The sequence below is a fragment of the Ogataea parapolymorpha genome, chromosome VI (genome assembly GCF_000187245.1).
Source record: "Ogataea parapolymorpha DL-1 chromosome VI, whole genome shotgun sequence".
In the NCBI taxonomy this organism is placed as follows: domain Eukaryota; kingdom Fungi; phylum Ascomycota; class Pichiomycetes; order Pichiales; family Pichiaceae; genus Ogataea; species Ogataea parapolymorpha.
In genome coordinates this window covers 279,387-300,796 of record NC_027861.1, presented here as the reverse complement: position 1 = coordinate 300,796, position 21,410 = coordinate 279,387, and the positions used below count along the sequence as shown (strand labels likewise).

The 21,410-nt window shown below is 43.8% G+C and overlaps 12 protein-coding genes across 12 annotated transcripts; 6 read left to right on the top strand and 6 right to left on the bottom strand.

The window, feature by feature from the left end:
* Positions 1–812: 812 nt before the first annotated feature.
* Positions 813–6,017, top strand: HPODL_01271 (uncharacterized protein; the record flags this gene model as incomplete). Its single annotated transcript, XM_014077776.1, has 2 exons — positions 813–815; positions 855–6,017. The coding sequence occupies 2 exons, from the start codon at positions 813–815 to the stop codon at positions 6,015–6,017; spliced, it is 5,166 nt and encodes a 1,721-aa protein (XP_013933251.1).
* A 5-nt stretch (positions 6,018–6,022) lies between these two features.
* Positions 6,023–6,594, bottom strand: HPODL_01270 (uncharacterized protein; the record flags this gene model as incomplete). Its single annotated transcript, XM_014077775.1, has 2 exons — positions 6,023–6,463; positions 6,496–6,594. The coding sequence occupies 2 exons, from the start codon at positions 6,592–6,594 to the stop codon at positions 6,023–6,025; spliced, it is 540 nt and encodes a 179-aa protein (XP_013933250.1).
* A 26-nt stretch (positions 6,595–6,620) lies between these two features.
* HPODL_01269 (uncharacterized protein) lies at positions 6,621–8,672 on the bottom strand (the record flags this gene model as incomplete). The annotated part of the gene is made up of 1 exon (XM_014077774.1): positions 6,621–8,672. One exon carries the CDS (start codon positions 8,670–8,672, stop codon positions 6,621–6,623), a length of 2,052 nt encoding a protein of 683 aa, XP_013933249.1.
* A 63-nt stretch (positions 8,673–8,735) lies between these two features.
* HPODL_01268 (Nudix hydrolase) lies at positions 8,736–9,674 on the top strand (the record flags this gene model as incomplete). The annotated part of the gene is made up of 1 exon (XM_014077773.1): positions 8,736–9,674. One exon carries the CDS (start codon positions 8,736–8,738, stop codon positions 9,672–9,674), a length of 939 nt encoding a protein of 312 aa, XP_013933248.1.
* Position 9,675: 1 nt separating this feature from the next.
* HPODL_01267 (Dolichyl-phosphate-mannose--protein mannosyltransferase 4) lies at positions 9,676–11,901 on the bottom strand (the record flags this gene model as incomplete). The annotated part of the gene is made up of 1 exon (XM_014077772.1): positions 9,676–11,901. One exon carries the CDS (start codon positions 11,899–11,901, stop codon positions 9,676–9,678), a length of 2,226 nt encoding a protein of 741 aa, XP_013933247.1.
* Positions 11,902–12,031: 130 nt separating this feature from the next.
* On the top strand, positions 12,032–12,862 carry HPODL_01266 (Mitochondrial genome maintenance protein MGM101; the record flags this gene model as incomplete). Its single annotated transcript, XM_014077771.1, has 1 exon — positions 12,032–12,862. One exon carries the CDS (start codon positions 12,032–12,034, stop codon positions 12,860–12,862), a length of 831 nt encoding a protein of 276 aa, XP_013933246.1.
* Positions 12,863–12,932: 70 nt separating this feature from the next.
* HPODL_01265 (40S ribosomal protein S4-A) lies at positions 12,933–13,721 on the bottom strand (the record flags this gene model as incomplete). Its single annotated transcript, XM_014077770.1, has 1 exon — positions 12,933–13,721. One exon carries the CDS (start codon positions 13,719–13,721, stop codon positions 12,933–12,935), a length of 789 nt encoding a protein of 262 aa, XP_013933245.1.
* A 208-nt stretch (positions 13,722–13,929) lies between these two features.
* HPODL_01264 (uncharacterized protein) lies at positions 13,930–15,726 on the bottom strand (the record flags this gene model as incomplete). The annotated part of the gene is made up of 1 exon (XM_014077769.1): positions 13,930–15,726. The coding sequence occupies one exon, from the start codon at positions 15,724–15,726 to the stop codon at positions 13,930–13,932; it is 1,797 nt and encodes a 598-aa protein (XP_013933244.1).
* A 101-nt stretch (positions 15,727–15,827) lies between these two features.
* HPODL_01263 (uncharacterized protein) lies at positions 15,828–16,466 on the top strand (the record flags this gene model as incomplete). Its single annotated transcript, XM_014077768.1, has 1 exon — positions 15,828–16,466. The coding sequence occupies one exon, from the start codon at positions 15,828–15,830 to the stop codon at positions 16,464–16,466; it is 639 nt and encodes a 212-aa protein (XP_013933243.1).
* Positions 16,467–16,525: 59 nt separating this feature from the next.
* HPODL_01262 (Retrograde regulation protein 2) lies at positions 16,526–18,373 on the bottom strand (the record flags this gene model as incomplete). The annotated part of the gene is made up of 1 exon (XM_014077767.1): positions 16,526–18,373. The coding sequence occupies one exon, from the start codon at positions 18,371–18,373 to the stop codon at positions 16,526–16,528; it is 1,848 nt and encodes a 615-aa protein (XP_013933242.1).
* Positions 18,374–18,422: 49 nt separating this feature from the next.
* HPODL_05288 (uncharacterized protein) lies at positions 18,423–18,872 on the top strand (the record flags this gene model as incomplete). The annotated part of the gene is made up of 2 exons (XM_014077766.1): positions 18,423–18,776; positions 18,813–18,872. 2 exons carry the CDS (start codon positions 18,423–18,425, stop codon positions 18,870–18,872), a joined length of 414 nt encoding a protein of 137 aa, XP_013933241.1.
* A 212-nt stretch (positions 18,873–19,084) lies between these two features.
* HPODL_01261 (Subunit of a heterodimeric peroxisomal ATP-binding cassette transporter complex (Pxa1p-Pxa2p)) lies at positions 19,085–21,409 on the top strand (the record flags this gene model as incomplete). Its single annotated transcript, XM_014077765.1, has 1 exon — positions 19,085–21,409. The coding sequence occupies one exon, from the start codon at positions 19,085–19,087 to the stop codon at positions 21,407–21,409; it is 2,325 nt and encodes a 774-aa protein (XP_013933240.1).
* Between the last annotated feature and the right edge of the window lies 1 nt (position 21,410).

Below are 21,410 nucleotides of genomic sequence, written 5' to 3'. Positions count from 1 at the left end.
TTTTGAAACGATCATTTTCGACTCGACTCCGCTCGAAGTTTGCCAAACTGAAAAAAAGTACGGATGATCCCTCCAATCCTTTAAATGATCCCCTTGATCTTTGCCCCAGGGTGACATCGTTCGCCACCAAATTAAAAAGTGACCAAAGTTCGCCATCACGCATCCAACCACCATCCGACTCTCAGCGCTCATCAGTGTCGAAAGAGGTGGTATTGCTGCCATACGACCCTGAGGATCAGAACTCGTTGCCTTGCAGTACCGAACAACTTACCCCAATCATGCCCCGTTCAAGTTCCGAGTTGCTTTTATTCCCCCTTCAGTCATCGCCTATCAAGACTTCTGGCCAAAGACCAGTCAATCAGAATATGGGGAGTTTTAATTCCACCAATACCCCAACGGTATCTATGTTATCGCCTACTATAGATTTATTCGATTCGGCTATCTCAAAAACCGAAACCAATTACTCCCTACCTATAACTGAGCCTCCACCCTCTCCACATATAAACAATGATAAGTCCATTTTTGCAAAGGCAAACCAGATTGATCATTTCGACAAAACCCTTGACATGACCGAAAACGACAAACTGGCTGAACAAATGGCCTTAAATATCTTAGACAAGATTTCAGAAGAGCAAGTTGATGAACTTGCTTTGTTAAAGGACGAAGTTATTCGTCCAGTTCTTTCTCCATCAATTAGGTGAAAGCTTTTTTGCGTTCGAGACGACTTGATGATATTTTTCGCTTTTGTATATATAATACACCCCTAAAATACGTATTATTTTCTAAGTGCATTTTTCAAAAGTCATTGAAGTATGGTAAGTAGGATATGTGCATTTGATATCTAACAAATACAGCCTCGCCATTCTACCTTCACGGCAATCAACCATGTTGAAGATGAAAAGGATATTGAGGAGCACTCTCGAGAGCTGCAGATTGAGCTTGGGTTTAAATTATTCGAAGAGGCTTTAAGTGCTCAAAAACAAGGCAATTATGACGAAGCCAATGCCAAGTACCAGGAGCTTTTTCGTATGGAAGTCTTGACTACTAGAAATTCGACGAATAATCCCGCTATTGAAACACTCAAATATCTTTGTCTTCGCAACCGTGGTGTCTTGAAGCTGGCGCAAATTAAAAGAGGACTTGATGGTGACGATCATTCAAACAACCTTGAACTTTTCAATGACGCTGTTGATGATTTGACTTCAGCGCTGTGTCATGGTAAAGGTGATCTGAAACTTATAGAGCTTTTAATTCAAATTTTTGAACGTTTGAAGATCAAAAAGCTGAGCCGATTTGCATACGAGTACGAACTGCTCAAGACCGAACACACTGCTCAGACTCAGCCGCGTGCTGGAACCGCATTCACTGAAGAAGATGATATCCAATATAATCTAAAGCATCTTGGCCAATTGCTACCGAGTCAACTCAGCCTTCTGCGCAGTTACAAAGAATATCTACAGGAAATGGGTGTTGAATCCGCTTCTTCAAGATTGCTAGTGGGTATCGAGAACAGAGCCACACCCCGCAAAGAGATTGCAATGGATGCGTTTCCAACCGCCGAGCAGTTTAAGAACTTCAATCAAGAGGAGCCAGAGTGGCATTCTGTCACCCTTGCCTGTCGCGATAATTCGGTGGCATTAGAAGAGCTTTTGAAAAAACTTAACGAGCTCTTACCCAAAAAAGGGCGATCAAAAATATATGACAGCTACATTCTTACTGACCGTCCCATTGAGGGGGTCAATTTCGAACTAGTGGAGACGGGGGAAAATCAGGAAGAATCGGAACCTAGAGCAGAGGACGAAGCAGAAGAAAATGATGTGACAGTTGTTCCTGACAACGAGGATTCAGGTTCACCGTCCAGGGTGAACCTATCTGCTGCTGAGGATTCTCAGCAAGAAAAAGAGGGCATTAAAGACACACATCAAAAAGGGGCAGTTTCTACCACTCCTACTGTTACGAAACGACAAACAAGGGCTAATAAAGAAGCAGAGGTGAACGAGCTCAGCAATGAAGCTTTCGTGTCACAATTCTTGTTCCTGGAACAAACATTACCGCAGTATTTGCTGTATTGCGGTGTCGTAGTGGATGGATCCGGCAAATTAACGGAAGCATTTCTTCCCAATGCTCAATCAAAAAGTGGGCTCCAAGAGTACTACGACTTGGCTCATATATTCGATAAGTGGAATAAAGAGGATACAGAAACCCTTTTTGTGAAACTCGAAGACGGACATAGCAATGAAGAGAGCAAAGAAGCTTCGGTGAAAGAAATTCTTAGCTCGTTGAGCAAAGATACACTAGAGGAGAGAAGGTCATTTCAAGAATTAGACGATGGCGGATTGAAGACTGTGATCTCATCCATTACTGGGACTCGCTTACAGTTCAATCAGATCCGATTATCAATTTTAAATTATTTATTTTCAGTCAGGGAGTTGGGGGGAACGCTTGTTACAGACGGATTTACGAGCGTAGAATCTCTGAAACAGCTGCGTCTATTCACTGATGCTGTTGGTCTCTATGTGTATCGACAATTGAGCAACAGTCTTTTGGAAAACGGGCCAACGGATATTGGTGGGTTATCGTTCGGCGTTTCAGTTCTTGAGATCTTGGTCGATTATTTCATCTCTTTGAAAGTGGATCAAAAGCTCAAAAAATTCGGAACCAAAGCTTTGTATAACGAAATTGTCCAAACAGAACAGATCACATCACGAAGGATTGAGCGCTGGATTGCAATATTGAATGACTATTTTGAGAACATGGATTTGGATACTGTATGCTCGCAGCTATGGCTCAGAACAAAATGGTGTCAAATGTGCTATCTGCAACACCTCTCTTCATTCGACTCTGAAGTGCTGTCCACGATCTTGACCACCATGGCTAACATTTCGAAATCTGTACGCTTTGACATTCTAATGGTCAACTTTCCCAATATTCCACGATTGAATAGGTCAAACATAGAAGTCCAACTATCAAAAATGAAAATATTCAAAACCTTTACTGAAAGTGATGCTTCCAATGAAATTCTTGAAAGGATCTTAGTTGACGACGATGAAAAAAAGTCCAGATATAATGAAGAGGAAAAAGAAATGGATGATTTTATCAGCAGATCACCCTTCGAGCTTAAGATGCGTTTATGGACTATGCTGTTTAAGTTTTATCGTGAAGCAGAGCTAACGGATAAATTTTTACGCGGCTTTGAACGAGTGCTACAGATAATGTTGATGGAAATTGAGGGCGCAAACTTTGCCGAAAAGACATTCTTTCAACGCAAACAGTTGCTGCTCAAAATACTTGGGTTCTTTGACCTATTTGCAAAAGACCTTGTAAACATCGGGGTCCAAAAACGATGGGATTTGCAACTGTCCAGCACAAAGAATGTTCTTCTTATACTAGCAAAGTTCTCAACACTTTCCTATATCTTTCTGCTCCACGAGGATAGTGCTCAACTTTCCAATACTCGAATCTCAATGAGAGCAAAATCCAGAATGGCTTACAAGAAGCTAGCGGATATTGCTGTTGTCAGCTTTACACTCCTTAGCCTTTACTATTCTTGCAGTTTGATTGATCGAAAACCAGAGTACCTCAATGACTTCTACGCCATATTGCACGAACAACTTGGGCTTCGTCATATATGCAATGGATACAATAGCGTGTTTTTGGACTTCGTTGAGAAAAGGCTAGTAGATCTGGACTGGGAGCAGTCTGATAACGATTTCTTCCAGACTCTGAAATGCCACTATGGGATTAACATATCGACGGATAGTTTCAGCACTTTTGATCACGGGGCCGAGCCAGGCACAATGGAAAAGGTCAATGCAATTACAGTGAACAAATATATGATGAAATATTGTTACAAGCGCAAGCATCCAATTTTCAATGTTCCCAAGGCAGACATCAAAAATATTCTGGACATGATTTATGATGTTTTGGGAGATCCTGAGCCGGATAACTACTCTGTCTCAAATAATATGGAGGCTCTAACGGAGTATCTAGAGACCAGATCTTTAGACACGCGTCTCATGAGATTGTCTTTTTATGGTTTGTTGTCCATTCCTCTCGACGAGCCAATAGCTGAAAATGAAACGAATGATCTAGCAGACGGAGTTTATTTCATGCAAGGTTTACTTGCCTTAACGTTATTCAAAATTCGCAAAAGAACCATGCAAGGACGCTCGGCTGAGCTTGACTTTGTTATTAAAATGTTTGAATACGATATTGCCTCTGGATCTTACAGGTTTGAGTCGTGGCTTCTCCTGGCACAAGCCTATTCTTACCTGGTAGAGGATGATATCATTTGGACTTCTGACAAGCTCAACAATGTGGACAAGAAACGCAACACTGCTATATTGCAACGCAAGTCATTACTCTGCTACTTCATGTCAATTAGTTTATTCACTAGGCTCAGTACAGAGAGGCAAAAGGAACTCACCCCGGTTGCTACAATGTTATGGACTTCTCTGGGGAAAGAACTGTACAATGCAATGATGAGTCCTATGGAAAGGCTGGCGTTGGAAGTTGATTCTGATGCCGAACCAACCTGCATTGAAAATTCGAGCACATTGTCACCTACTCTTCATCTTCCACTCAATGTCACAGTATACAAAGTCCTAGAGATCTGTTTTCGTCAAGCATGTAATTTGAACCCGAAAGATTGGTATAGCCACTTCTACCTTGCAAAGTCGCAATCTAAACTCAGGGGAAAGAATCGTTACAAAACTGTCGCCAAAAGTCTTCTTACAGCCTGTGATCTTGCTCTGAAGGCGAGCGACCGGGATGACCATATTGTTGAGCCTCATTACTTTCTATGTTCTTTGACCTATAAGTCAGTAATGCGTGGGGACGTCTCTCTCGAAGAAGGATTAAGCGTGTTGAAAAGCGACTTGCTGTTCCAAGAATTCTCATGTGAAGCATCAAATTTAGATGAGTTTGGCAAAAAGATAATAGGTCTTCTTCAAAAATGCATCTCTTACGATAGGAAAAATTGGCAACATAGGCCCAAATATCGCATTGCCAAGATCTACATTGACCAGTATAATGACCTGGAGGCCGCGAAGAATGAAATGCTCTCTATCATCAATCTCAAGTCCACTGTGCGAAATCTCAGCAACATATGGAAACCGGAGAATGAGCGCCCTGGAAAACATTTTGTTTACAACCACAACTACATTGTTTTTTTTGTTGAGCTTTTGGATCGCTCAAAAGATGTTCACTCTTTGTTCCAGCTTATCAAAAAGCTGAGGAAATTGGGCTCAAGCATGATTGACCAGATCAAAGTATTTGATCTTGCAGTTGCGAAAACTTGTGCTATCATCAAGGAAATTGTGCACGTTGTGCCAGGGTTCTTGGACGAAGTGTTGTCGAAACTTGTATTTGCTGACTTTGTTGCAAAAAGCAAGGAGTTCGTGCAGATGATGAAAGAAAAGGAAACCTTCACAGGCGAAGAAAAGCTTATTTTGTACTTTTTGTTCGAAGTTGGAGAGTTCAGACGTATGGCCAATGGATTTGCTGCAACTGGTGTGATAGACGAATGCTTCCATACATTGTTTCTAATACTTTTCACACGTTATGAGGATTGTGCTACCAAGAACCTTGTTCCCGAATATGAAAAATCCTCGCAGGTTGAATTTGTGGGAAGTAAAAACAAACCTGGGCAGCCCTCAACTCCTAGTCGTGAAAAAGTCAAGGTGGCGAGAAGAGACATTACGCCATTTTGTATTCAGACGATTAGTGCTGTGGGCAAGCTACTGGATTCAATAAAGCGAGAAAATGGCGAAGGAAATTTGCTCAAATATACAATAGACGATAAAAACAAGAATCCAGAAATAAAAACAGTTATTAGCACTTCTAACGACGACGGAAGTGAACAGACCCCCAAAACTCCCACAATGAATTGCCAAGAACTAAAATTAGAACCAGCGATCGAATTCAGCATTAAGCGAGCATCAGACGATGAAGAGTCGTCTCAACAAACCAAAAAACAAAAGCACGACGAAACTTCGGCGATCAATATAGTACCATAAATAGATCAGTTTTCAAACTCGGGATCAATTTTAGCAGCGCTTTCACTGATACCCCATTTTTCAGATACAGTGTTGGCTTGACTTTTAATTTGATTGATAGTCTCTGGCAGGTTTGTAGTGATTTTACTTTTCAATTCTTTTTCGAGAAGCTGTTTGTCCTCGGTCCTTTGCCTTTTTGATAACAACTCTGAATCTTTCAATCTGCAAAATTCTTTCATGGACATGTTACCCCTGAGAAGATCCTGGGCAAATTCTGTGCTCTGATTTTTTAAAGCAATCAAGTCTTTTCGAAATCGCTCCTTATAGTTTTCCAGATTATGTTTCCGTGATTCATAGAGCAAACACTCGTATTCAGATGCTAACTGACCAGGGTCGACGACAGATTCACGTTTTGCTTGTATTTGCGACAGCGTTTTCTCTATTGTTGACTTGCATGCGGCCCGAGTCTATATGTTAGATTTTGAACATGAAAACTTACCTTCTTCCAAACATCATCAGAATCGTCTCCCAGATCTTTATGTGTCAGTCTAGTTGGCCGTTTTGGATTGATTTTTGTCTTCCTAAAGGTGTTTTTCATAGAAGACTTAATCTTGTGAGCTAAAGCTACATTTTTAGCTTTGCTTTATTTTGAATTCCTCCACGACCTTTAACGGCTATATTGGAAGTATCAATTGTAGGATTGGCGTGGCGACGAATACTAAAGCTAAATCCGGATGGATTCATTTGACGTTCTGAAGAACTATAGTTCGAAGCTGTAAACTCGGTCGATCTAGCTTTTCTCACTCTGTTGAGCATAAAATTTTCCTCGTTTTTGTAGATGCTGTTTGAAGAGTCGTAGCCGTTGGGAGACAGGAGGGGTCTAGCTGGTGTTGTCTGTGGGATCTGAATTGGTTGTGTGGATCTCAACTGAATGAGATATTTTTCTTGAGTTTGTATCTGTTTTTCTAGTTGTTCGTTTAACATTTCGTACTCTTTTAGTTTACTTTGGAACAGCGATACTTGTCGTCGCACAATCTCATTCGATTTTTCTCGCTTTTCAAGACGTAGGGAGTCTATTTCACGCTCTAATTCCCTGATTTCGCTTTGATAGCTTTCATGAATATGAGCTATTTGTTGTTCACGATATTTGGCTATCTTTTCTAATTTCTCCTGAGACTGCAAGTTGTCAGCAGAGTCTGATGTAAGTTCCGCCAATGTATCCGTTGAGCTCCACTTTGCGGAGTCCAATTTCTCCTCCAAAGCGGTGTTGACCTCTTTCAAATAAATGGTCTTGTTTCTGAGCTTACTTAATTCTTCCCTTAAGGGACCGAGGGATTTATCCCTGTCCATAACTTGCAGTTCTAGTGCTTGGTTCTGTTCACGAAGCTGGCCCACTTCGCTTGTCAATAGTAGAATTTCTGCCCGCAATTTTTCGTTGTTTTTCAAAATCAGTCCCTCATCCATATTCCTTTCCGGGGTTGCAGACCGTGGCGTGGGTGCAATTGGGTTAGTGACCTCAATTTTGAGTCTAACTTCCTTCGGATCTGGTTTCTTGCGCTCCATAGCTAGCGCATGTCGAACGTACTCGGAAAAACTGAGCTCATTGCTCAAAATCAACATTTCGCGTTGATAAAACTGCATTGGCTCAGAAAGTTCCTCTTTTTCCTCGCTCTTGGCGAAAACATGTTTGTAATCATCCAGCAGGTGTTCAAGATCTATCGCTTGGGCCTTCCCAAAATCTGATACATAGGACTTCATCAGCTCGATTGTCTCCTCCTGCTCAATTTCCTGTCCTTCCAGTAAAGCAGGGTGCAAACGCATATTGGTCAAGATGTTTTTCGATTTGGTAGCGAGCCGATTTTTTACCGTTGATATGAACTGCTGTGGTGAAACAGCATATAGAAGCCCTCCAAGCCGCATATACTCCACATTTTCGTCTGCGAGTTTTACAAAGATATCGCTCACCCTGCCAAACTGTTCCTTGAAGGACCTTACCACCATCGGTGCCAATACACAAAGCGCATTAAGGGCACACCCTTGCACCGAAGAGTCGCATCTCTCCAGCACGTCTAACAAGCGCTCGAATAAGGGCAGGCTTTCAAATTGGGCATTGAGAGGGCATTCCATAATACTCTGAAAAAGCGCAAGTGTTTGGAGGTCCTTTGTGACTAAAGTGTCTGCTAAAATGGAGAACAACCCAGGAGCATCCACTTTGATATAAGATGATAAGATCCTTCGTATGTTCAGTCGACGGAATCTATGCTTCTCGTTGTCTTCGAATGATATATCAGATGGTACGTCAAATGTCTGTAAATACTTTTGGACAAAAAATCGGGCCAGATCGCGATCCATGGCCCATTCTACCAGTTCCGTAGCGAGCTTAGTCAGGCGAAGATTCAGGCCAGCTGAGTCTATTGAAATCTCAGCGTATTTTGCAGTCCAAACATCCAGATTCTTAACGTAGTCTTTGAGCACAATCAAAGCTTCCAAGAAGGAGACCTCTCGTTCAACAGAATTAACCATCTTGTTATACAAAACGGTCAGCTCGTCTCCTATCTTTGCATTTGTGGATTCCAGTTCTGCTCGAAGACGTTCGGCACAGGCGCTGACCTCGTCCTGATCAATTGGCTCTTTTTGGATGGCCTCCTCAAGCGCTCGAAGAAGACCTCTGTGCATGGCCTGTGTTGGTTAGGCTGATAGAAATTATTTTTATCTCTGGCTGTGCACGCTAGCTTCTTAATGTCGTTCCTAGATGCGATCAAAAGAATGGATGTCGTGCCTTATCCTCATGAGGAAGGTTACGACACCTTTCAAGAGTCTGTCTATGTGTTATACTCTCATGACCGCAGTTTTCAGTTAGGCTATCTGCTTCCACTTGTCGTCACGGAATTAGATCGTTCAGGCCTTGTATCTGTGGACAAAAGTAACCGAAGCATTCAACTTTCTCCAGAACTATCCACTGTGGAGCTCAGATCTGACAAGCTGAATCAAATGGCCATGGAATGGAAGAACGCGGGGTTATTTTCCACTCTCGAAGGGTGGAGAAACGAGTTGTACACGATATATTCGCCCGACAAGGAGCCGTACATGTACTTGGAGCGAGCGCTATGTCCTCTTCTGGGCGTGGTAATGTACGGAGTTCACATTAACGGTTACGTACGTACCAAGGAAGGTTTGAAGCTCTGGATTCCTAGAAGATCTGCCACCAAACAAACGTTTCCAGGGATGCTCGACAACACCGTAGCCGGTGGACTTGGTTACCCGCACGGGCTAATGGAAACGTGCATTAAAGAGTGCTATGAAGAGGCAGGATTGACGGAGGACGTCGTCAAGCAGAATCTGCGCAACGTTGGCGTGATGTCTTTCTTCTACCAGTCAGAAAAAGGAGATTATACTTCAGAGGCTGGCTTGCTGCAGCCCGAGGTGGAATATCTCTACGACTTGGAAATGAGCGGCAAGACGCTCCCAAGTCCCGTGGATGGTGAAGCTGAGGATTTTCAGTTGCTGGATATTCCCAAAATATGTGATCTTGTTAAATCCGGGCATTTTACGCCAACGTGCTCAGGTGTTATAATAGACTTCTTGATGAGACATGGGTATATCTTACCGGAAACTGAGCCCCATTATATTGAGGTTGCTGCTAGATTACACAGAAATTTGCCATTTCCTCTTCGCTAGCTTATTTAGCGAAATGCAATTTGATATCGAAGAATTGTCTTTGCAAAACTTCTGGAACAGACAGGGACACATTTCCGTAAGTAAGAGGAGCTAGGTAAATGAACATACTCACCAAGGCAGCAGTGAGTAGCACAAGTACTGAAATGTATGGAATCCAGTATATGCTGCCAGCCTTGGTAGTGTCTTTAGGATCTCTAAATTCCTCAGTTCTGTTATCAGTGAATAAAAACTCCAGCAGGGCAGCCGAGAACATGGCTGCCAATAAATGAGCAGGAAGGTAATGGTGAAGGAAACGCTGTCTATTCATGAGGAAGAATGGGAAGTAGTGGGTGGCCCAGCCACAAAAGAAGAATCCGATGCTTTTGTACAATCGAGCTCTGGACTTGTTGTTCAGAACATAGATTTCTCTTCTTCTGGTGACCTGATCGGCCAACAAGATTCCTAAGTAGGTCATTAGAAGACCCACTTCGAGCCACCATCCAAATAAGTTTCCAATGAAATAGATTTGTTCCCTGGTTTCCGCCTTGGTCCAAAAGGACACGCCAGATAACGAAAGCGGCCAGGATTCAGGGAGGGAAGCAAATGGATGTGAGGAGCTCAACTTGTTGTTCTGTTCAAACATGGTCATTTGCAGCTCGTACCACTTCGTCATGAATGGCAACTGCTTGACTTCCTTAGGAACGTATTCCGCGCGCTTATCGGAGAGACCGATAATAGTGTCGATTGTCCAGTAGTTGTCTGCATCGCCCACTTTCTTGTTACCGTTGACCTCTTGCTGGTTGAAACCCCATTCTGGCAGGAGCTGATCGTCGTGAGTCCACATGGTCACGATGGTAGGAACATGGAAGAATTTGACAACCGAAGCTTTAGTCTTGAGGACATCACTTTTTCTCTTGTCGAATGGATCAAGTCTGAATAATGTGTCATTAAATCTGGTGGTTTCTCCTTCTTCAATGTTGATGACGGTAAATTCCTCGTTAGTAGGATACAATGGAGAAGCGACGTCGTGAGTCAGCAGGTAGCCATCAGTAGCAACGTGTTTCAGTCTGATTGTGTCTCCTTGCTTGACAGTTTGGCCTTGAAGTTGGCCATCTGGATACGGAAGAGCAGGAAGGATTTGCCAGTAATTGTTTTCGTCTTCAAAATCTTTAACACAGGTGACTTGCTGACCTTGCGAAGAAATTCTTCCGTCGTCATACCTTAACGGATAATGGAAAGTATGAGAATGGAGTAGGCATTCAGTATCTCTGTGTTTGATGGTAATGATGTCGTGGTATTGAACCTCTTTGGCCTCTCGAGCAAGTGGAGAGTCTCCAAGAGTCTCCTGGAAATCAGAAGACATGAAGGCATCGCCCGGTCCAGACTTTGTGAGAATCGCAAAATGGATATAGAACCAGCCAAGGTAGATCATGAAAGGGAATACAATTAACCCAATGGCTCTGTGAACAACATGCCTAGCAAATATTCTAATTGTGAGGCCTTTCTTGATGTCCAAAAGTTCCCACAGGTCCCAAATGACAGCCACTCCAATGCATGCAAAAGTGAAGACACCAACATATTTGGTGGAAATGACACAGGAAAGAGAAAACCCAGTGAGGAAAAGCCATTTGTACCAATTACGAGAAAATGGCTGGTTTCTTTGCTTCACAAACTTGACATAGCAGTAGACTGAGGCAGCAACAGAGACAATCAGTGTTGCGTCCAACAGGATCAATCTGGTTTCTGCGACGTGGGCATTGTCAAAAAGCACGAGGAGCGCCGCGAAAGTACACGTTGGAATCGAGTAACCGCATTCCTTCATGGTGTTGAAGATCAGAGGAACTGTGAGTGCTCCGAGGGTCGCAGACAATGCCCTCAATGGAATATATGGGACAGAATTAGTGATGTAGCTGTCCCCAATATTATCAAATTTGAACTTTCCATTGAATCCAACAAGGTATCCCACAAAGGCAATCAATAGTTTGGCAAAGGGCGGGTGTAGATCAAAGAAGTAGGTCCGCTCTAGGTAGTAAGATGCAAATTTTCCGAAATGAACCTCGTCAAACACCACTTCGTCGGGGTACCAGATGAAATAGAATCTTGTGGCCAGGGCCAGGAAAGTGAGCACGACGCTCGTCAGCTGGTAATACTTGTCCATGGCCGGATCAATTACCGAGTTTGTATCAATCAGCTTAGCTGACTGATCACGTACAGAGCTTTTAGCAGGCAACCTCTGTTTAGGAGCCATGATTTAGATGATACGACACGTTCGAGGCTTTTTTTCTCCTAGAAAAAGTAAATAACTATCTGTCACAAAAAGTTGCGGCTCCTTATAATAAATTATTCCCGTTGCTTCAAAAACCTTCAATACAACCAACATGCTTAGACACAGTCGATATTTGAAGCAGACAGTGGGGCTGGTTTCTCGCCGATACGTCTCTGACTTCCATGCAATGCAGGAGGCCTTTATGAACGACCTGGGGGCAACTTCGGCGAAAACCACCAAAACGTTCAAGAAGGCGGCGACCCCAGAAAAGCCCGCTACCCCTATTGATCCTGTCGTGAGCACTGCCTCCTCAGGATCAAGCGTTGAGTCGTCCACTCCTTCTCAAGGACCAATATCTCAGTTCTTTGAGTCGTCTTTGAACGATTACTCGTCTCAGCAAGTGGAAGGGTCTCACAACTGGTCCGAAACGTTCCACGGACTAGCTAATCAGGCATTCCCGAAGGAAGCACAGCAAATTCTATCAGAGCCAATTCCAGACAACGACATCGAAATCACGCCCGACGGACTGCTTTATCTACCGGAAATTAAGTATAGACGGATTCTTAATAAGGCTTTTGGTCCTGGAGCTTGGGGTCTGGCACCTCGTTCGGAGACGCTTATATCCAAGTCTGGATTAGGTGGTTTACTAACTAGGGAGTATGGTCTTGTGATTTATGGTAGATTGGTGTCTATTGCCAGGGGCGAGCAAACCTTTTTTAGCGATAAGGGCATTCCCACCGCCACGGAAGGATGCAAATCTAACGCGCTAATGAGATGTTGCAAAGACCTTGGAATTGCTTCTGAGTTGTGGGATCCAAGATTCATCAAGCAGTTCAAGAAAAAGAATTGCGAAGAGCTGTTCGTGGAATACATTCCGACTAAAAAGAAGAAGAAGATCTGGAAGCGCAAAGACGAGGACGTGGAGTATCCATTCAAAAAGTGATTGATCTACAGACTGTATATAGAAGTAACGATTCATTCCTCTACTGGTTCCTATTAAAAACCTATGATACTTACAAACCAGCCAAGGCTCTTCTTCTGTCTCTCTCTTCGGCAATGGACAATTTGATACCCTTACCCTTTGGCAAAGAAACGTATGGCTTACCGGCTTCAGCACCAATAACAAACACGTTCGAGAGTCTGGTGACGAAAGTGTTCTCCAAAGCGTCCTTGATGTGGACCAAGTCGAAACCTCCCTCGTGTCTCTCTTTGTTGGTGATAACACCAACTCTACCCAAGTTACGACCACCGGTCACCATGACCAATCTACCAGTGTCAAATTTGAGGAAGTCAGTAATCTTTCCGGTTTCGAGATCGATCTTGACGGTGTCATTGACTTTGATGGCTGGGTCTGGGTATCTGATAGTTCTACCGTCGTGGGTAACAACGTATGGAATACCCTTCTTACCAAGCTGGACCTTCTTGACCTTGCCCAACTTGTAGGAGGCTTCTTCAGCAGTGATTCTGTGGACAGCAAATCTACCTTTCACGTCGTAGATGAGTCTGAAGTTCTCGTTAGTGGCCTCCAAAGTGATCACATCCATGAAACCAGCTGGGAAGGTAGAGTCGGTTCTCACCTTGCCGTCAACCTTGACGTGTCTTTGCATCAAGATGGCCTTGACTTCTCTACCGTTCAAAGCATACTTTAATCTGTTTCTCAGAAAGACAATCAATGGAAGAGACTCTCTCAGCTTGTGTGGACCTGGAGATGGTCTTGGGGCGTAAACACCCGACAACTTGTCGAGCATCCAGTGCTTTGGAGCTGCTAATCTCTTGAGATGCTTCTTTGGTCCTCTTCCCATGTTGTTTGGTCACTGAATAGAGTTCTCAATAGTGTAGAAAAATTTAAACCAAGTCTTCCTAAACAGGCTGCTGCGTGAAAATTTTCAGAACCACTCCTCGCACGCGCGCCTGGTGCTCGTGCTGGGGCCACCGGGAAATTTTTTGCAGGGACAGAAACGCAGGTCACTTGCCCTGAAAGAAGATCACGTGCTCTACCCTTTTTATAATTCACCGCCAGTGTTTTAGAGAGTATTTTTTAAGCAGCTCTCCAACGTTGTACTCTTGCTCGCAATCGTTGTAAAAAGTAAGTTTCTCAACCAGCGAGTAGTAAAGTAGGTTGTCTCCATCACAAGCTTTCTGCAATGCCCACAACACGTAGCGCTCAATGAAGTCGTAAAACACAACATCCACTGGTTGCTGCTGGTCTGTGTATTCAAAGGATTGGATCACATTTGGTACAGCAAAATGTGGCAATGGACGGTGAATGGTGTCATCACCATCATTGCCAAGATCATCAGTCGTTGTCTGACCGTAGCGGAGTTTGAGAGTTGAAATCCTTGAATTAATTTCGCGTTGGTACGGAGACAGGAGCTCTTTTAAATCAATATCGATCTCGTTCTCCAGAATGTATGGCCCTTTGTTAAGAATTGACTGGAGACGAATTGCTATTCTAGCAGGAACATTTTGAAGGACTCTCCACTTGTTTTTAAAAGGAGAAACGATGAACTGAGAATTCCTGCTGAAATCACCCTTGTAGAGGTCGTATCTGATAGAGCCGGTATTAATCAGCACAATTCTAGAATTAGATGCTGGAGGCGATATTGGGTCCATGTCCTCGTGGCAAATCTTGGGCTCTAGCTCTCGAAGGATTTCAGTCTCGAAAAAACGAAGCAGGCTATTAGAATCGTTTGAATAGTAATCTGCTCCCGTTATATAGTAACTCCGGGGTACCTCCCCGAAAGACTCGCTGAGCTTCAGCAAGTTGCTGTAATTCGTCAGCTTTTCTGAAACCAGCAATCCCTCGTCGGTATTGAACTGTTCAATGGTAGCCCTTTTCGTATGATGGAGAAATGACTGTAGGTTGAAATCTATGTATTTTCGGTCAATTGTTACGTTATCACCCTTAATGTTGCTCAGAGACATGAATCCCACGGTCTCGCAGTACCTTCCACTTTGTAAAGCGAAAGCTCTGTCATCTAGCAGCGTAAAGTCTCTAATATGCGAATGGCCGCCAAAGTACTGGATCGGAATGTCGGGGAAGAATCTGCGCAAGACACCATGCAAAATGTATAGTTCCTGCCAACTGTGGCTGACCGGGATGTGTCCGGCAACGAGAACAAGATCGACAGGTTTTCTGGTGTGTGTTTCAAGCAGGTCCAAGAACCAGTCTTCTTTGACAATTGTGTAGATAGGTGTGACTCTGACTTTCTCGTTGCCTCCCTTGAAGTCAAACATAAAGGAAAGAGCAAAAATGTTGTATTTCTTGACCTCCGTGGTGAAATACCTGTATCTCCCGTTACCAAAAACGACATATTCACCTTCGTCGTTGAGGTACTCGACATTTGTGCTGATAAAGCGATCTCCATAGTGAGGTACAACGGTATTGTATTCTAGCTCGCTCACTGCAGGAACATATAACTCGTGGTTACCAACTGTCACAATATCATAGTCCTGCTGCATAAACACGTCTGAGGAATATAAGCCGTTTGGGGTAGTCAGATCGCTTAGTCCATTGCCATCGTGGCGGTCTCCGGTGTCAATGAGCAACAAATCTAAATCTCGAGCTTGACAGATGTCTCGAAGACGGGTAGTAAAACTCAAGAAATCGCCCCAATCAGCTGAGTACTGTCGCTGATTGATATGCCCCAGATACCATCCATGTGTGTCCGTGGTATGCAAAAAGTTGATGTCACCAAGAGATAGCTCCCTCAATGTCTCGTCAAAGTGGGGTAGTCTAGACTTGGGTTGCGACCATATGGTGTAGAACAGGAACACGGTAGCTGCCGAAAGAAAGTATATATGCATCTCTTTATCAGATTCCCATTAAAGAATCTATTAATTTATCTATCTACCCCCTTGCACCAGTTGGGGTAAATAAATATTTTGTCCCCTCATTTTACGATCTCATGTCGGAACGTCAGCAGTTCCCTGTCTATCCCAAACCAGTTTGGCCCGCTGGCAAGAAACATGATTACCAGCCTGTTGATACAATCACCCATGCGGCTAAGGTCACACTCTGCTCCGGCCTGATTCTGGGTGGAATGCACTTCAGAAGAATGCTACAGCATAGAAAGGGGTCTGCCAGACCAAGTCATGCCAGATACTTGGCCCTGTTCGAGCTCCAGAGACATCATTTCATTTCTGCACCATTGGCGGCTGGAACGTACGTGTTTGTTTCTGACTCGCTATATAACATCAACGAAGAAACGAGAGCTTCTGCCGAGGTTGCAGCTGTTTCGTCTGCCTTTTTCGTGGCATCGATGTTCAAGTCAATGCCAATGAATGCAAGGATTGGAATCAGTCTTGGTTATGGACTGGCTACCGGGCTGTTTTTCTGGGCTGGAAAATGGGGTTTGGGTGAGGCCAGTTTGCATGCAACCAGAAGTAGGGGTGAGGTCCATGACCAGGAATCTAATAAGTCTTTAGATTCTGAAACCGAAATGGGCAAGTATAGGAAACAAGGCTTCTGGGAAACGATGTACAGAAGACCTCTATCCCAAACAGTTGATGAGCTTGGTGAAGGAAGAGGAATAGTCAAGCTATGAACCTGCCATTATTTATTAAATTATACAATTAAAAATTAACAGATGTTAATTACAAAAACCTATTCACCATTCTCGTACCGAATTACAACACGCACCTTGCCGTTACAATTGTAGCGCTTATTCAGCTTCTTGATCTTTTTCTGAAGTCCAAGAATACGACTGCGAACACTGTAACTATACTTGACATCGTCGCTCGGTAGCAGCACCGAAACCTCATTTTTGATTTTGACCTCGGCCGTTTCGTCGTCTGAAAGGTTGAGGTCATTGACGCCATTGGTTGCACTTGCAATGTTGACCTCACTGTTTCTCACATCAGTCTTCACCTGGAAAACTAGAGACCCTGGACGAATGTTTCCTCCAGGATTGATTCCACAGATCACGTGCATCATCTTGCCGCAGAATTTGGTCCAATACATCAATTTTTCTCCATTTTCAGGATCTGCATCCATGACCAGCTTTTCTAGGCGAGAATAAAACTGCTCCTCACTTGGAGGGATATCAGCTCCCCATCGCTCACAGCATGCAATTCCAATTAACGCTCTTATTTTGTGGGAAAGCCCATGGGAACCTGCAATGATCCCGGTAGTGGCCACATGGAGAGCAGCAGTTGGCTGAAGCTCTTTTGGATACGAGCAATGAACGAATGCAATATTGCACAGAGCAGGAATGACACGGTCAGCGACTTCGGAGGGCACCACGTTGCCGCTGGGAAGACTTGTCTTAAGTAGCTCCCAATACTTGCCAGCAAGTAATGGTGCGTATGGTCTGGTGGCAGTCAAAATAGGATCCTCGATTTTGATTTGGTCTGGGATCATCGAATAAAGCACACCCTCCCTGACTCCTCCCTCACTGAAATGAACGGTTTTGATTTTTGGAAGGGACTCGAAAGCAGCAGAAACTAGCAGCCCCACAGCTGGAAGCTGTTGCTCGCGTCTGGCAGAGACCTTGAACAACTTACCTATAGAATCAAATTTCGGAACTTCTCCTTTCAAAAGCAGATAGTTGGCCATTTGGCGCACATTTTCGTATGTGGTAGAATAGCCATTGATGATTGTCTGAATTGGATAATTTGGATCGTTTGCAAGCAGCAAGTGTCCGAGACCACGTAAGCCTCCTCCACAACAGAACAATCGGAATCCTCCATTGGCTTCTGCCTCTTTGATGAGTTCATCCGGTAAGTTGATCTTCTCCAAAGCCACTTCATATGCTTTCTTGATTTCGTCGTAAATGTACATGTGGTCCTCATATTTCAATCTATTGGTCAAAGCCGCGGCACCGTATGGAAGCGAGACGGGGTGTTCACTGATATTGATCTCACCGTTTTTCGCTTGTATCCAACTGATCTGCGTAGATCCTCCTCCAAGATCCATGAGGAGTCCAGAGATGTCGTGAAAGGAAGATGCCACACCGTAAGCCCCAGTAGTTCCTTCCTCCTCTTTACTAAGTAAGAATACCTTCCATCCTGTTGCCTGATAAATGATGTCTCTAAATTCCTGAGAGTTTGAGGCCTCACGAGTTGCTTCCGTGGCAACGACCTTGACGCCGTTCTCGGGGACCCCGAAATCTTCGCATATCCATTTGAAGCGTCGCATGGCCCTGATGATTTCTGTGATTGCGTCATCCGGAATCGGCTTTTTCAAGCTGGAGTTCGCTGAGTCAGGCAGCTGCACATCAAAAAGTGAGATTCCTAGCCTGTCCTTGAAAACACAAGGCATAATCCTAGCGTGATGGGGAGCTTTCGACGATATGGAAAACCGAATTCCATTAGACCCAATGTCAACAATGGCTGTGAGAGCTCGGCCAACCACAGAAGCTTCATTTTCGTCATCCAGAAGATGTGCCTGGTGCTCATCCAAATGGTGGTTATCACTGGCTTCTTGAAATAGAAGGTTCTCTTCGAAAGACATTGATAAAAATTTTGTGGACAAAAAAGATTAGTCAATTAAATTAATTACAATGAGTCTGGACGGTCAAGATATAGAGGACCTTGTCCATCTCGCCAGTGACATTGGTACTGCTCACCAGCAGGTTGAGCAAAGCCCCAGCATGATCACAGAGCAGGAACAGAATGATCTAGATCAGTTTCACCAGGATGCCAAACAAGAGTCCAAAATCTTGGCTCAAGAAGCTTATCCCACAAACGACAACAATATCCAAGAGTCACCGGATGTAAGCTCTACTTCGATCTGGTCTTTCTTGGGTTCTTGTGGAATAAATCTTGTTTTGCCTTTCATCAATGGTGTGATGCTTGGTTTTGGCGAGATTCTGGCCCACGAGATCGGCTTTAGATATAACTGGGCAGGAGCAAAGGTAAGTTTTTGCCTCAATAATCTTACTAACAAATAGGTTGTTCCCGCTCATAGACTTCAGAATAGGGAGCTTAAAAGAAAGAGCGTTTTGTTGTAATGCATATCTCCCAATGGGTTCAAGGAAGCGGGGCTGCATTATCTAACCGTTAGGCCCATGACGGGAACGTGCATGTCTTCAAAATTAATGTCATGACATCTTTGCACCGCTACCCCAGATTTTTAGCAAGCGGAATATTGAATCAAATCACATGCAATAGTGGGGAAGTTTATATAAAACATCAGGAAAGGTCCTCTGACCTCGCGTTAATAATGAATCGAGATGTGTCCTCCTCCAATAAGTATTTCCTGCGGACCAGTAGATACCTGGTTGCCCAGTATGCCAAGCAGCGCAATGTGATTCTTCGTTTGGCCTATGCTACCATTATATACATGATTTTCAACGGTGGTTCCTCGAGTAAAGGCAAACCATCAACTAGGTATAAACCAGAACATACCAAAGGAACCATTGTGGAACGGCTCAGCCAACGAATCAAGTCCTCTCCGTTGGTTCTTGTGCTGTCCCAATTAAGTCACAAAAATGAAAAAACGAGGCCAATCCTGGCGTACATGATTCTGCAAATATGCTTATCATTTGTCAGGGCACTCATTGCTCTTAAAGTTGCGGCTCTTGATGGCTACTTGGTGTCCTCATTGATAACAAAACGGTTCAAGGCCTTTTTCAAATATTTGCTTCTGTGGACGTTGATAGGTATTCCCGCCGCAGTGACCGAGTCTTTATTAACGAGAACGAGGCAATTATTAGCACAAGCAGTACGTCGTAATGTGACCAATGAGGTACTTGATATTTACCTTCCTGATAGTGGAAACAGCACAGTGTACCATTTGATCAACAAGTCCAAACATACAAATCTTGGGAGCAGCATAGACGACCCTAATCACAGAATTACCACTGTCATTGAGCAATTTTCCAACAGCCTGAGCTCCCTTCCCTCTCAGGTCTTGACTCCAACGATGGACATTGCTCTTGCAGCCCATCAATTGTCAAAGACAGGCGAGAATGCTGCGGAGGGAGGGCTCTTACTGGGGATTATTACAAACATTTCTACATTAGTTCTCAAAATTTTCACCCCCAACTTCTCGAAATTGAGTGCGCTTAGGAACTCCTTGGAAAACAAGTTTCATGCCCACCATTCCAAAGTAATCAACAACAGCGAAGAAATAGCGTTGGCAAAAGGGCACAGAAGAGAAATAGATCTTCTGGATATGAACTACTTTGAGCTTGAACGGTTCAAAAGAATGGAGCTTCGCAGAATGGCTATTTACGATTTTGCCGTCTCATTCATTTTCAAGTATACTTTGGGAGCTTTTGGATTGCTTCTCTGCTCACTTCCAATTTTCACCACTGCATATAAATTCAATTTCAGGATATCTGAAAATGCAAGCAGCAGAATTTCTGCAGACTTTATAACAAACAGACGACTGTTGTTGACTGCATCAGATTCGTTGGGGAAGCTTGTTCGCGCTAAGAAAAATGTTCAAAATTTGCTAGGATACAGTGAAAGTATCTGGGAATTCGAGCAGGTTTTGACCGAAATCAACAAGTCAATGGAGGAAGAGGCGAAATTGGAGCAGGCCATAAACAACGAGCCATTGGTGAAGGGCCCGAATGTCAGCTACGGTGATGAGATCTCCTTCCTGCATGTTCCATTGATTACCCCTACGGGAACAGTTTTGGTTGAGGACCTAACTTTCACCATTAAGCCAGGGGAAAATTTGCTGATTATTGGCCCCAACGGATGTGGAAAGTCCTCTCTATTCCGAATTTTAGGTGGCCTCTGGCACGTTCAAAATCCTGGTCATCTCGTTGTTCCACAAAGACGCCAGGACTTGTTTTACTTGCCACAAAAGAGTTATCTTACATACGGTTCTTTGCGCGAGCAAATTGTTTATCCCGACACTCTCCAGGACTATCAACAGAAGCTCAGCGAGGCAAGGGCTAGTGGAGGCGTCGTCAAAGATGATGCCTATCTCATGGAACTTCTTCGTCTGGTCAAATTGGAACATCTTGCTGAGATTGGGTCCGAGGACGAAGACGATGAGGAAAAGGATGAGACGTCTTCCAGCAATTCTCCTCTAGACACTGTCAAGAGGTGGCCTGATCTCCTTTCCGTCGGCGAGCAACAAAGATTGGCACTTGTTAGAATGTATTATCATCAGCCACGGTTTGCTGTGTTGGACGAGTGCACTTCGTCCATTTCACCAGACCTCGAGCAAGAATGCTATCGACTGGCAATTGAGCAATTTGGAATCACTGTTCTGTCTGTGTGTCACCGTACCTCCTTGTGGAAATTCCACTCTCACATCCTCAAATTCGGAAGTAGTAAAACCAAGGAAATGACGGACGAGGAAGACGAAAGTGACCTCGATAACACTAGAATCAGTATATCTCCAGAGCCTGCTACGAAAGTTACTTTTAGCAAATTCGACCCCGCCAAAAGATTAGCAAGACATAACGAGCTGATCGAGATCGACAATATGCTGAAAAACAGATCCAACGTGCGCAAGAGATTGCAATCTCTTGATCTTATGAGAAACCGCAGCAAGAAAATATTATATATTCAAGATGAGGACTGAA